Here is a 14669-nt window from a genome sequence, read left to right on the forward strand (position 1 = left end):
AACAGACACATACTCAGGTACAAGTATGGGAAGATCTGACTCAGCAACAGCATATATTTAAAGAAAAAGACTTCATTTGCAGTATGCACCCCATGAGCCAACACTGTCCCCACTGTCACCCTGAAAGCAACAGTGACCTTAGAATGTCTTAGCAGAAGCAAAGTATCTAGTAGCAAAACCACAGCTGTGCTCTGATCTGGTCTGGACATCCCACATCTGAAAGGCCTGCATTCATTTCCAAGCCCTACACTTCGTGGAGTGCACAGCTGGAGTGGAAGAGCAAGGATGATGCTGTGACCAGAAACCGTGATCTCTGCAGAGCAAATGAAATCACTGTGAGGAACCAGACAATGAAAAAGAAAACTCAGGCACGGGTTTATCTTCAGATATGTTAAGGGCTGTCATAAGGAAGAAGAATTTAAAGTGCTCGTGGAACTTGAAGGGGTTAAAGTCGGTGAGTAGAAACTGATGAACAGACTTTGGTTGCAAAGAAGGTAAAGTAACAGGAAGACTTGTGATAGTTTTATGTGCCAGTTTGTCTGGGCTCTAGGGCCCAGTTATTCAATCAAATATTACTGTAGGAGTTGCTGTGAAGGTATTTTGTAGATATGGTTAACATCTACAATCAGTTGACCTTAAGCACAAGAGATTAGCCTGAATGATGTGGGTGGACCTTATCTGATTACTGGAAGGCCTTTAGTGCAAAAACTGAGCTTTCCCAGAGCAAAAGACATTCTTCCTCTAGCTTGCAGCGTTCACTCCTCCCTGACTTTCCAGACTGTCATCTTTCTCTACAGATTTCACTCTTGCCAGCCCAAATAAATATAGAAAGACGTAATTTGTGTGTGTGTGTGTGTGTGTGTGTGTGTGTGTGTGTGTGTGTGTGTGTGTATATTCTACTGGTTCTGTTTCTGTTTCTCTGGAAGACTGTAACTGATACAGTTGCCCAAGGATAGAAAGGTCTATTTCTTCTCATGCTGAGTTCCTGTTACCAGAGATATTCAAGTGCAGGAGAGGAAACCACTTTGGCAACAATAGAGACCATTTAGAAGATATGATTCTTGATGAAATTATATAGCACATATAGACCACATACTCTAACTCAATTTATTCACTTTATTGAGGAGCCAGTCTTCATCTGCTCTGGGAATATAATAATGAGCAGAAATAGTTACTACTCTGCTTTTTTGGAATGTACATGAATCCTGTACTATGTGCAAGGTATTCTACAACACAGAGTTGGCGCTCAACAGATACTTGTTGAATGAATAATTGAATGAATGAATAAAAACATAGTTTAAGACTATAGGGAAATATATAGATACATATATTTATATATTTTTTGAGAAATGTTTCTATCAAAAATATGTAAATGTTTTAAAGCTTTAATTTTTTAATAAGGATAAGATTTGATTATCAAAAAATTCTATAACATGCCATATTTCCTTCTCCAGTAAGGCATAAGTCCAAATTATTTTCCTAAACTCTTCTCCTTTTTTGACCCCCTTATATACTGAGCCTACAAAAACACCCTGACTTAATGTCTATTCATTTCACACATTTGAAAGTGCAAATTCCTTCAGCATAGAATCTACAACCTCTGGATAGTCTAACGTTATACACTCAGTGGAGGAACCCTCATAGCCAACTACTGACCTGAGCGTGTCCATCCAGCCTCCAGCGATGGACAGCCGGGAAACCGACCATACTGCTTTTCCAAACACGAATGTTAAGGAACGCAGGGGAAGAACTGCACGGATTTCCATAATAAAAGCATGATAGTATTAGGACCATATTTATATCACACGTGTAACTTTTCAAAGTACCTTCACAGCCTATCCGACCTGCATCACTGCTAAAAAAAAGCAAATAAAAGTATCATTTGATGGATGAATAAAAAGAGAGAGTCATGGATGGGATGAAGGTGAAGTTTAAAGCCCAATCCTTTCACTCGGTTCGGTTGGGTGCTTTTCTTTTTCATTAGATCATACTGACAGGACATGGCGCATCATATTCCCTTTTGATAACAACGTAAAATGTACCCTTTAGTAGAAGATGATTCATCAGTCTTCTTACTCTTGATCTTACTCTTGATCCAACAGATGGAATACTGCATTACAGGGGAACTTCCCTACATATACAGGTTGCTGAGAATCTTGGTTGTCTTGATTGGCAATTTACCCCGTACTCCCAGGGGGCTTTGCCATGCATTGATAATTCACTGATTACTGGAAATTTCTTATGAAAATAAAACCCTTTAGATTTTTTTTTACAAAATTCATATTACAAAAGTCTAATGATCATTTCATTTCCTAATTAAAAATGTTTGAAAGGAACAGGGTGATACAAAATGAAAACACTTAGTAGCAAAGTTGCAAAAGCCTCGCACAGTCATAAACTGGGATTCTAGACGTGGCTGAGGCTCCAATAAGTTGGGTGATCTAGGTAAGAATCTCTCTCATGTGTATGTATAGGAGCTTTACCTATTTGCATATTCCAAGCTGAAATTACCTATTTCAGGCTGCCTTGTCTTCATAATATAACTACTTTCATTTTTAATGGGATGGAAGAAATTATGGCTGTTTTTCTGAAACCACATCAATTTTTAAAGGCAGCTGGAGCAATAGGGATGCGTTTGCACTGGAATTTTGGCTTCAAGGCCAGTACCACCTTGAAAATTTGGCTGATTTCCCCAAACCCATGAGTTGGGGAAATACCAGTAATAAAAAGGGGAATTACAAGGATGATTTACAATTTTCTTCACTCCCTCCCTCAAATTTAGTCTTTGTCTGTTGCCAAGAAAACAAGTCATGATCAAAATGGAACCAATTGGTAACTGATAATTAAACTACAGCAAAATATTTCAATAAATAAATTAGCCATCAGATAAAAATTAAGGACAATTGAATTTTGATAATATATCCCAGCAGAAAAAAGCAGAGACAGAGATATGTCCTTTTGACTTTGAAAAACAGTTCTTGATTTTGTTTTGTTTTCCAGTATTGTTTCTTTCCTAATTATATTTTTCTTGGGAGAAAAGCTTAAGAATTGGCCACTGCCAGCCTACAAAAATGTTTACCCACCAATAAACAACTGATTTTGATTCTTTTAATTTTTCTTTCCTCTTCTTTCTTTCCTTTCCCTTTCTTTTTCTAAGTCCTTATATGCACGATTCCTCATCTTTGCTTACCTTCCTGGGCATGCAAGAAAAGTCTGTGTGACTTAAGCCTAGCACAGAAGTCTGACTTTGTACATATCCTTAGGTATACACCTGCAGTTTGAAAACACCCTCCTATTCCTCTTGGGGCGGAAGAATCAAATGAAAATAAACTCATTTCGGCTGTTTGTCTCTTTTTGCTTTTCTATCTTTGCAGGTAAAGGAAGGTATAAATGCTTGAAAGCCACAGGTAACCACATCACGGTATTTTATGACAAGAGAACAGCTATTTTTCCAGCATTATCCAAACTTGTCTCAATGCCACCTTCCTCCCTTTGGCCCAGTCCATTAAAAAACAATTACTTCTCTAACCACCATCTACACAGGAACCAATGGACCTGATTTCCGGTAATCTTTAAATTTCAACAACCACTTAGGAAAGGCTTCTTCACACACACACACACACACACACACACACACACACATACACACACACGTTTCCAGGAGCTGTGGAACTTCTGTACCCACCTGAAACACAACCTGTCCCTCTTTTTACCTAAACAAATATTTAAAGAAAAATTACCATGAATATTATACTGTATAATCTTAGAACAAGAATAAACGAGAACTTGAAGAGCTGCTTGGCATCGTAAGTAGGTAGAAAGTGAGGGACAGGACCATTGCTGGTGCTCACATTCATGTGATGCACACAGCTGAGGCTATTTCCTCTGCTCGTGGTCCTGAAACTGGACCCAAAGCCTAGGCATTATTGAAGCCACAGATCAATTTGCTATATCTTCCTGGAGAGTCCATTTCAGTCACTGATTTGGGGATAAACTTGTTTTTATATTCAAACAAACACAGACATATTGTGGATCAATAAAATTTGCCTATATTTCTATAAGTAATAAAACATGCAAAACTATTACATGATTGTAATGAGATGCTTGAATGACCCAATCCCCTAGGTCTTTCTCCTCCTTCTTTTAGAAGTACTTTGAAGACAATGTTTAAGAAGCATCATACTACACCATGAAGTATAAATGAAGGGAACGAACTGGTATAGCTACTTGGGTAAAGAAAAAGTTCTAAAACACAAAGCTGAGCTCTATAGCATAAGGAAATTGACCTACCTAAGATGCTATTGATATTGTCTTTATTTAATATATATGAGAGCTCATAAACATAACTCAGCCAGCAAGAAACATATATGTTAAAGCAGTATCTGGTGCTCATTGGAAAAGTCACATTTAAAATCAGAATTGTCCCTGCCCGTCCCACTTGAAAATAAAATGAAAAAGGCTTTTTAAAACTTTTAATAATTGAGAGAGAGGGGGGAAAGCAAACAAGAACAAGAAAAAGGAAGAAAAAATAAATCTCTTTGTGCCAAGGGAAACGGTATCCCATGCTTGTTTGTGTTTGGCACCCAATTCATAGCCCAGCAACCTGAGTCTAAGAACTTAAGCCTTCACGGACGAGTGCATCAACTGGTTTTGAATCAGAGAAGCATTACTCCATTAACTTTGAGACTATCCCTTTCAAGAAATATATTTAGCTATGGCACACGATATTTCAGTCCTAAAATGAGAACGTCAACTGTGAAACGCAACTGAAAATTTCAGTTGTTTTTCTCTCGACTCCTCCCACTTACTACACATTCGAATAATGTGAATCCAGGAAGCATTTACATAAATGTGGTGTTCATTCTAGGTTTTATGGCAGGTCTTTTTGCTTTCATTACTTGGAGCCTGCCACATTACAGGCTGGCACACACAAGGAAGGAAATCTATGCCCTACATGCCGTGTTATTACTGGCTGCCTTACCCTTAGCCAGAGAAGGGAAACGTTTACTCTGCTGGGGCAAGAGAAGAAGCAAAGGGCTGGGAAAACTTGGCTCTCCACTTTGAAGATTCCACACCGTGTTCCCCATGCTGAACCAGCAAACTCGCCAAGCCAGGAAGCTCACTTGAAGACAGAACTGCAAGAACTGCCAAAACTAGACAGAAGGAAGAAGAATCCTCCTGATACAAAAGACCCTGTAAATACTGCAATATACATACACACGTACACATACCCGACATGGTTTGTAATTAACACATTATTAAGTTTCGCCTGTGCTGCCGCTTCTAATGTCAACCTGTCAACCAAAGACTTCTGGTTAACGTTAAATTCTGTTTTAAACATGGAAGGCTTATCTGTTACCTGGGCTTAGGAAACCATCCACCACATACCAGAAGCGCTTTCAAATTTAACGGTATTAATTTATTGATGACACCATAATACTTCTGGCTGTTTTTCCAAGATTTCCAAGATATTAGCCAGGAGAAGTATTGTTATGATCAGCAGCGGTCAAGCTGGAATTGACATAAACCAGACTCTGGATTTAAGACAAAGAGAGAGACTGAGAAAGTGTGTGTGTCTGTGTCTGTGTGTGTGTGTGTGTGTGTGTGTGTGTGTGTTTAGGGTGTGCTGAACAAGCAATACAAAATTTTTTCTTATAAGCTTTCTGACTGTTACTGAAAACCCAAATATCCACTTGAATGTAGATATATCTTTTTTTTTTTTTTGGGGGGGCGTACGTGGGCCTCTCACTGTTGTGGCCTCTCCTGTTGCAGAGCACAGGCTCCAGATGCGCAGGCTCAGCGACCATGGCTCACGGGCCCAGCCGCTCCCTGGCACGTGGGATCTTCCCAGACCGGGGCACGAACCCGTGTCCCCCGCATCGCCAGGCAGACTCTCAACCACTGCGCCACCAGGGAAGCCCATAGATATATCTTTGATTGTATGGTTTCACTAGACAACTTACAAATGAAGAAGAGCACACCTTGAAAAATTGTAATAATTTAAGCTAATATACTTGAGCACTTACTACGTGCCAGGTACTGTTCTAAGAGACTTGCGTGTAATAACTCAGCCAGTCCTAACAAAAACTCTTTGAAATAGGCACTATTACATCCTTCATATAATTGCAGAAATTGAAAATTTAAGTACCTTGTTAAAGTTGCTAAATTCACACAGCTAATAAAGTGTAGAACTGGGAGTCAGACCTAATAGTGTGACTCCAGGTCTCCTGTTCTTGACTCCATTAGCAAATGGCCAATATGGTCTTATTTACCCCAAATTCCAAATTGGTATTGAGCGTGCAGGAAAGCAGATGGGTCAGGTAAGGCTTGAAGCCTCTGAAGTAATTCACACAGACCCAGGTTCAGATCAGAGACGCTCAAGTTTCTACCACTCCAAGATCACAAGCTGCCGCCCCTTTGCAGGAACGTTTGGTGAGAAATGGATTGTTTGAGCCCACGGATGGGTCATGACCATTTGGGGGAGGCATTTGAGTAAGTGAGGAGCCGTAGTTACATTCCAGCAGGTATAATTTCTTGCAGACTTAAAAAAACAAAAGTTACTTATAAGGTAAATTGAATCTGTACAATAGGAAGGCGAAGGTGGTATACAGTGATTAGGCAGAGATCTCCATATTAATTAAGAACTATTATAAACGTGAATTCACAGTCTGGTTTCAAAGTTGAGAGATGAGCTATGAAGTACTCTATGGTTGTTTTCACTGAACTATGGGAAAAGGTCTCAGAACCGTCTCCCATGCATAAGTCAAACCGGTCTACTTTATAAACGGGAGGTGTGGTTACAAGGTCTCAGGAAAACAGCCTCATGTTGAAATAGGAAAACACTGTCTGTTTATAGATGACAGACAAAAAGGCAATTGTTTAAAGGCATGTGGTCTATCACTGTCATTTTCACCTAAATGAAAATAAACACGCACGGTAGAATGTATATAAGGTGGACAGGAAAACCAGTCCAAAGAACAGTCATTAATCAAGAGTCATCGGATTTTCGAGTTGGAAAGGACCTAAATGAACAAGTTCAACTTCTGCCCTTTGCATAAATTAAAACGAAGGTCAACAGAATGTGGACTCTGTGTGCAGGTGTCATCTTCAGCTCTGGGTCTGAGGGCTTTCCCCTAGGGAGAAGGTCTGCAGTGAGAGGACAAGAGGATGGTATGTAGAACCTGAGAGCCCCAATCTTTGAGAGAGGTAGGCCAGTAAAAAGCAGCACATGAAGATGTCTGCTTAGGGTCAATGGAGAGGTGGCAGGAAAGCCAAGAAGTGTGATGTCATGGGAGCCTGGGAAGGAAGGAGTTTTAGGAAAGCGTAAGTGGTTATGTTGAATGGTAACAAGAGTTCTAAGAAGACCAGAACTGAGAAAGATTCATTAGATTGGTTGGTTATTGATCTGTGGTGACCCTCACAAAAGCAGTTTCAGCAGCATGACCACAGTGGAAGATTGCCATGTTTAAGCAATGAATGGGAAGTCCAAAAATGTTAAGACAGCGAGGCAGAACCCAAGTTCAATAACCTTGGAGAAAAGAAAAAGATGGAGTAGTGGACAAAGAAATGTTCGAGGGGAAAATGTCAGTAGAGAATGAGAAGAATCCTTGAAGAAATAATTGAAACAACTTGGGGGAAGACAAAGGAAACTGAGGTCTAACTGATGCATCAGCCTTGACAGGAAGAGATACCCAGTTTGCTCTGAGATAATACAGATGAAAAAGGGTGGGTATACGGTACACAGAGTTAAGTGGTTCTCTCCACTGGATTTTTATTTTTATGTTTCACTTTTCAAATGATGCAGAGTTTATTTTGGTAAATGATATAAGGGTAAAAATTCCCCTTCCCTTATTGCCTGTGTTAAATTTTGCATGCATGAATGTTAAACACTGAGCTCTAAGTCTAGACACCTCGGTCGTGAAAAATTTAGACCAGCTCTTGTTAGAACATGTCTTCCCACACATGGCATCGCCTTGGTCCTCCACTCACTGGAACAGTTTCCTCACTCTCCAGAGCCTTCCACCAGCTACGGAAATTGTTTGTTCTCACGCCATCAGGAAACACTGAGGAGATTAACAGGGAGTTTAACGATCTTCGATCTCCTGAAGGCTGGCGGTTTCTTAGCCTTTTTTTTGCTTGGTTTCTGCCAGAGGCCAGAGCAAGTGGCAAGCAGGAGGAAAGAGTGATGGCAGAAAAGAGCCCTCTTGAGAAAATAAAAAGAGACAGAGAGAGAGAGAGAGAGAGAGAGAGAGAGAGACTTAGAACTTAGAATAGGGAAGATTTATTGCTGAAATATACCAGAGAGCTGGTTTGGAAAGAGAGGTTGGTCACAGAATTCAAAGCTGCTCGTGCGTGTTTGTTTAAGATTATGTGGATGACTTGTACTGGATGATCCGAATGGGTTTCCCTCTACAAACACACACCTACTAGGTGTCTGTTTGAGTCCTTTGCTGAGAGCCAAGAGCTCAATGGGCAAAGTCAATTATGAGTCTTCCCTCCAGTGAGAGATCAAAGCAACGTTATCTGAAAAACCACGTTGCCCTGATATTTCACCAACATGTACTTAACATTTAATTATAAGATCTGAGATCCATTTCTCAAATTGGATTAGATACATTTTCACTTCCACCATTTCACCCTTCATCTTAAAGGTCTGCAAACATTTACTGAGGTGTGAAATACAAAAGCCTCTGAATTACCAACGTGGGCCACAACTGGATCATTTAAATTCACCCCAGAGGTTCTGGCAATAGCTATCTTACTTGAGGTCACACACGCCCCAGCTTTCACCAGTCCTCCCCAATTTTAGACGTGTTGAGTGATAATACAATTCTGTTTCTTGTAAAGATATATTCCCTCGGCAAGCATTTATTCAGCACCCAACACATGCTCGACACTGAGCCAGTTGCATCTAGATTGATGAGATATTACATTGGCCCTTCAAGATCTCATATAGAGAAAAAAAGAGCAAATGTATTTTTTGATTTCTACAATCTGATTTCTTTGGAAGTTGAACATCCTTCCTCAGAATACCAAGACCTGTGTTGTATCCATTGCCTTGTGTATTACCAGCAGAGCTTCTTTCCCATAGAGAAGCAAAAGAGGACACAAAACCTGGTTATGCAAAATGAAAATTTCAGATAAAGAGAAAGAGGCTTCACCTGAAAGAGCAACACAGGAGAACAGGAGAGAGACACACACACACACACAACCACCGCAAAAATCTTACCTGACTTGCCCACGCCTGCTCTCCCAAATATTGCCAGTTTGACCTCTGAACTTTTAGCCATGCCGGCTGCTGGTAGGCAATTCACTGTGGTTCAAACTAAAGAGCTGAGAAGATCTTTTTGGTTCCAGCCCTTGGTTTCACCATATCATTGTAAATCAGCAATCCTTCAACAAAAGAGATTTGGGAATTCATAACTGACTGGAGAAAGAAACTCATATTTATTGAAGCATCCCCTACGTGCCAGCACCATTCACTCGATCGACATCTTCCCTGGTGATCCTCACCACAATCCTGCAAGAGGGTTCTAGCAATACACTGTAAACCATTCAACTAAAAAGTGATAGACCCAGGACTTGCACATAGATCTGTTTGGTTCTAAAAAATGCATTTTTACGCAAGATAGCATTTTCAAAAGTACTTCCTCAAAGAATGTTTTTTGTCAGTCATTGATAACAAATACTTGCCTGTGAATACATGTATTTTCCACATGTCTGCAAACATCCAATATACATACACACATGGGGAGAGTCATATTTGGAACTCTTATTTCCCTTTGGGCTGAATAATACACATTCATATTAATGTATCCCATTGTAATATGATTGAATTTGCATTCCAAGGTTTAAATTTTATCTCCGTTCACACTGGATCACATGGTTGAGTCATGTGACAGATACCCATGTTCCAAAATTGATATATAACATCTAGATAATATTTTTATATTTTTCTGGGCACAATGCCCTGGTACACAAAAGATAAATGACATGTGCTGACTTCTGATTCCTTTTCTATGACAACCTCCAGTAAATTAGTTTATGGTACTGTCCTGACACTTGGGAAATGACATTATATACAATGTAAGCACATTTTATATAGTTGGATGCTTTAGGAAGGACACCTAGGTCCTTGGTACCATGGAAATGTAAAATTGGAAAAAACCTTGGAGTCAATGGAAAAATCCATCCAGCCTTCCTTTTTGATCAGACAACCATCTAACAACCATCCTGGGTCTAATTTATCACTTCCAGGTATGGGGGGAGGAGAAGCATTATATCAACTTTTTCTTTTCTTTCACTCAGAGCCCTTCAAGTAGCCAAGCAGCTATTAAGAACCTTTGCCCCATTCTAGATGTCTACTTTCTAGGAAAATGAGACCCAATCATCTTCCCTGGTTCTTCATGGGACATCTGTTCTTGTTTATGTTTTTTTGACCCTCACCTTCCCTCCTGACCATGTGCAGCTCTCTTCTCTGGTATTTGCCATTTTAATCACTCTAAAAATGTGGCATCCTCTGCATTCGCCCCTTGAGATATGACCTGACAAATGACCCAGCAAAAGTTTCATACGATTCTTCCTCTTCTTCATCTGGCGCTGTAGTTATATTTCAGCACACTCATATTAAGGTTCCCATTTTTCACGTGAATTGCAGGCTCCCCTATTCTGAACTTCTGCTATCGATGTTTTCAACCTAAGTACAAGACTTCACTTTCAAGTCTGTTATCTAAACACATGAACTGTTCCTGCCAGAGTTTTGGCATCTACAAATTTTCAAAAAGAGCTTTTCCAGAGAAAGAAAAAAGTAAAAGTCTTTCTGAAAAAGCGTTTCTACAAAGACGTTAACGTGTAGTCGTCTCCTTCATTACGCATCTAAACTATGGACCTGTACCTCACAAATTTTGTATTTGCTGATTTCCACAGTGCCAGAGCTTCCTCCGAAGGACAGAAAGGTCAACAATAACACTGGCTGTTGTTCACTTCAACCCAATAATGAACAAACTCCCTAGTGATCATTAATAGTACAAAACCCAGAAGCTTTTACGTCTGTAATTTGTCCAGTCCCACACTTTTGGCTAAAGATAAAAAGAATTTCATTATTTGTCATTTTATATGCATTCATCACGAAAAGGCCTCAGGTAAGCTGGGATGAAATGAGACAGTGGCACTGACATACATACACTACCAAATGTAAAATAGACAGCTAGTAGGAAGCAGCTGCATAGCACAGGGAGATCAGCTCGGTGCTTTGTGACAACCTAGAGGGATGGGATAGGGAGGGTGGGAGGGAGGTAGACTCAAGAGGGAGGAGATATGCGGATATATGTATACGTATAGCTGATTCACTTTGTTATAAAGCAGAAACTAACACACCATTATAAAGCAATTATACTCCAATAAAGATGTTAAAAAAAGAAAAAGATACAATCTAAAAAAATTTGAAAATCAAAAAGAAAAAACAAAGAAAAGGCCTCTATGCTTAAGTTTCAGTGGTTCATCACAGAAGCATAATCTATCGAGATGTATTAACTAAATAAATTCCGAATAAGAATGGCAAGCATTTCTTTGAAACATAGAACATGCAAGTGTCTGGAGCTTGTATAAACAACAATTTGTTATTTCATACAGAACTGTTCATTCCCATGCACATAAAAATCCAAATAATTTACTATCTGATTTACGCCTCAAGAAAGTAGCCATCAAATGTGGTTTAAAAAAAAAAAACCAAAACATTTGTTAAGTTAAATTTTTCAGTAACTCCCAAATGGCCTCAGAGGCATAGGAATTTCACATAAGAAAGAAAAATTGTGTAGGTTAAATTTTTCATACATAACCTCATAAAGATGTAGCTAGTTATTGTAAATCTTAGGTTATGTTTAGAAAAATCCCTTAAAGGAAGACACAAAACTGACATATATCCTTCAACATTTTCTCACATGAAAATGTGAAAAGTTACATTTGATAAAGATAGAAAACAAAGATAAATGTGTAAATTGTTTTAATAAGGGACCTGTTGCCAAGTCTCTGATGTTCAAAATAATTCATGATCCAAGACCTTCCATAACATGGATCGAAGAAAACATTTTTTTTCATGTTGTTGTGCAGAAATATTCTGGCTGGGTCTTGAAGCTGCCATCCACGTTTTACGTGGACAGTGCTTTATTAGGACAAAAACTTCTCAGTTCTAGTCACTCCTAAAGCTAAAATCACACTTAGGTATTTAAGAGATTAAAGGTTTTTCCTAAACATAAAGGTACCAAAAGAAAGCTTAGAAAGAACAGAAAAAAGCAAGACTCCAAATTCTGTGTTACATTAATGCATGCATTGATTCATCCCGCAGTTATGCTAAATGGCCACCTTCAAGGAGCTTACAATTCAATAGGCCTATGACATTTAGTTCACTAATAGCCCTATTTTCATATTTATTTAAAAATAATGATTTATCCATAATAAATCAATCCCAAGACTATTACACTTATCAAGGTCCATGCTTTCTATTTCCTTTTGGAAAAAAAAAAAAGGCAAGCATCTTTATACGGTAATAGTTTTGTAACTTCTATATTTATGGTCTCATCAAAATAAAGTGCAGGTGTTTAGGGAAGCAAAGAATCTAGTCTGATCGTGGGAATGAGATTCTCTTTGGGCCGCTCCTTCTCTAGCTCTGAAATCAAGTTTTCCTGGTCTCATTGTCAGAAATTCTCCCTTATCACAACGCAGCACGCACAGGAATGAGGATGATTGTACGAGACCCCTGGCTATACCGTTGCTCGGAAAGCAACAGGTATCCTGGAATGATAAACAAGCCCATCGTGGACTGCAGGTCACTTTATCTCGACCTAGGGAGCAAATGCAGCCTAAGTCAAAAGGGCATTCTCGGTCGGTCTCAGCTCAGACGGAGGGCGCTGTCAAGCTCTGGGCGCCGGCGCTCACATCTCCCTCTCAGTGACCCACAACCCCCGCCTGGGAGGACCCAGTGACCAGGAGGACCGCCCCAGAGGCCGAGCGTTCAGGGGCTCGAAAGGGTCTGCTGGAAGCAATCCCGAAAGAGCCACCTGGGCACGTGCGTGACACTCACCTGTTCATACTCTCCAGGCCCGGGAGAGCCGCGGTCCCCTTGCAAGTTCGGAATCGGTCCTCCGGGACCGCTAACCCTCCCACGCTGCGCAGCCCAGTCTGCGGGGGGCGGGGGGGGGCGTTTCCCAGCTGATGGGCTGCTATCGCGGGTGGGAGAGGCGGCAGCTGCGGCAAGTGCTGGCGGAGCGGCCAGGATCTCCTCGCTGCCACTCGCTCAGACTAGCCGCCGAGGGACTGCGGCAGGACGCGAGCTCAGCCCGGAGAGGCCGCCAGGATGCTGCAGTGCGGCGCTCGGGCGACCCCTACCGGGGCCAGCGCCCGGCTCTTCCCGCGAGGCCGCCCCAGGCTGGTGAGTACGAACATCCAAATAACCGCCTTCGCGCCGCACCGGAGACAGGCTTCCCTTTGCCCCTGCTCAGTTCCCGGTCTCTAGGTTCCCACAGAAGGACCTCTTTCCTTGGTCAAAACCTTGCGTGTGAAAGCATTACTAGGTGATGTTTTCTATTCCATACTTCAAACCATCCTCACAACGTCCCTGAGAGACACGTTTAATTATCCCCACGATACCCGAGAGGAAACTTAGAATAACTTGTCCAAGGCTAGTAAATGGTTGGAATGAAATCCAGACCGGATTGGAAACTGAGATCCTAGAAGAGACATAAATAGTGAATTCAACTGAAATTCATATCTGTATATTTGAGAAAGTTCCAAAAGCTTCACACTGTCCTTACAAGGTCAGCATTTACAACGTTTGAAGTCATCGTCCATCATCCTCAAAACCTAACAAAGATGGTTAATATTCGTGCTGTGCCTTTCACATCGCTCATCTTATTTGGTGTTTTATACCCTCCCTTGAGGTAAGCACTAGTATTTAAAATTATTAGCCTTTCAGAGACGAGGAGGTGAGTTTCAGAGAGGTGAAATCATTTCCCAAAGACTGAGAAACTTTTGATTAGAGGAGCAGGAAACACCTACGTTATTTTTTTCCTTTGAAACCTAGGTGTTCTTAGCAAGATATCAGGTGGCCTCCAGAAAACCACCGCATAGAGCAGACCGGGACCTAGGGCTAAGTGAACAGTCTTCAGCGTGTCCTTGATGAAAGAGATGTAGCCAGGGAGGCAGTTTCCAGGGCCGGCTGACCTGGAAAGCCACTGCAGACGCGAGTTTGGGGCCACACTGACCGGAACAGCTGGGTCTGCGGCAGAGGTAAGAATTGCCTCTCTGTGCAGGAGTAGTCCTGCAAATTCTTGGAGAAAGCTCAAACACTGTTTGCTCTGTGACTTAAAAAACTACAAATAGAACTACCATATGACCCAGCAATCCCACTACTGGGCATATACCCTGAGAAAACCATAATTCAAAAGGAGTCATGTACCAATATGTTCATTGCAGCTCTGTTTACAATAGCCCAGAGATGGAAACAACCTAAGTGTCCATCATCAGATGAATAGATAAAGAAGATGTGGCACATATATACAATAGAATATCACTTAGCCATAAAAAGAAACGAAATTGAGCTATTTGAAATGAGGTGGATAGACCTAGAGTCTGTCATACAGAGCGAAGTAAGTCAGAAAGAGAAAGACAAATAC

The 14669-nt window shown here is 40.7% G+C and overlaps 1 protein-coding gene across 7 annotated transcripts in view; it reads right to left on the bottom strand.

The window, feature by feature from the left end:
• Positions 1 to 13307, bottom strand: part of RERG (RAS like estrogen regulated growth inhibitor) — a 106404-nt gene extending 93097 nt beyond the window's left edge. For 4 of the 7 annotated variants that reach the window (XM_033408130.2, XM_033408131.2, XM_033408129.2 and 1 more), the window contains exon 1: positions 9230 to 9351. Coding sequence is in view for 2 of the 7 variants with exons in the window: in XM_049693995.1 (XP_049549952.1) it covers positions 9230 to 9290 (61 nt within the window). In the remaining 5 variants the exon portion in view is untranslated. Of the gene's footprint in view, positions 1 to 9229; positions 9394 to 13078 lie in introns of those variants that run through there. The other 3 variants (XM_049693995.1, XM_004281112.3, XM_049693994.1) reach the window with 2 other exon arrangements.
• Between the last annotated feature and the right edge of the window lie 1362 nt (positions 13308 to 14669).

The sequence above is a fragment of the Orcinus orca genome, chromosome 11 (genome assembly GCF_937001465.1).
Source record: "Orcinus orca chromosome 11, mOrcOrc1.1, whole genome shotgun sequence".
In the NCBI taxonomy this organism is placed as follows: domain Eukaryota; kingdom Metazoa; phylum Chordata; class Mammalia; order Artiodactyla; family Delphinidae; genus Orcinus; species Orcinus orca.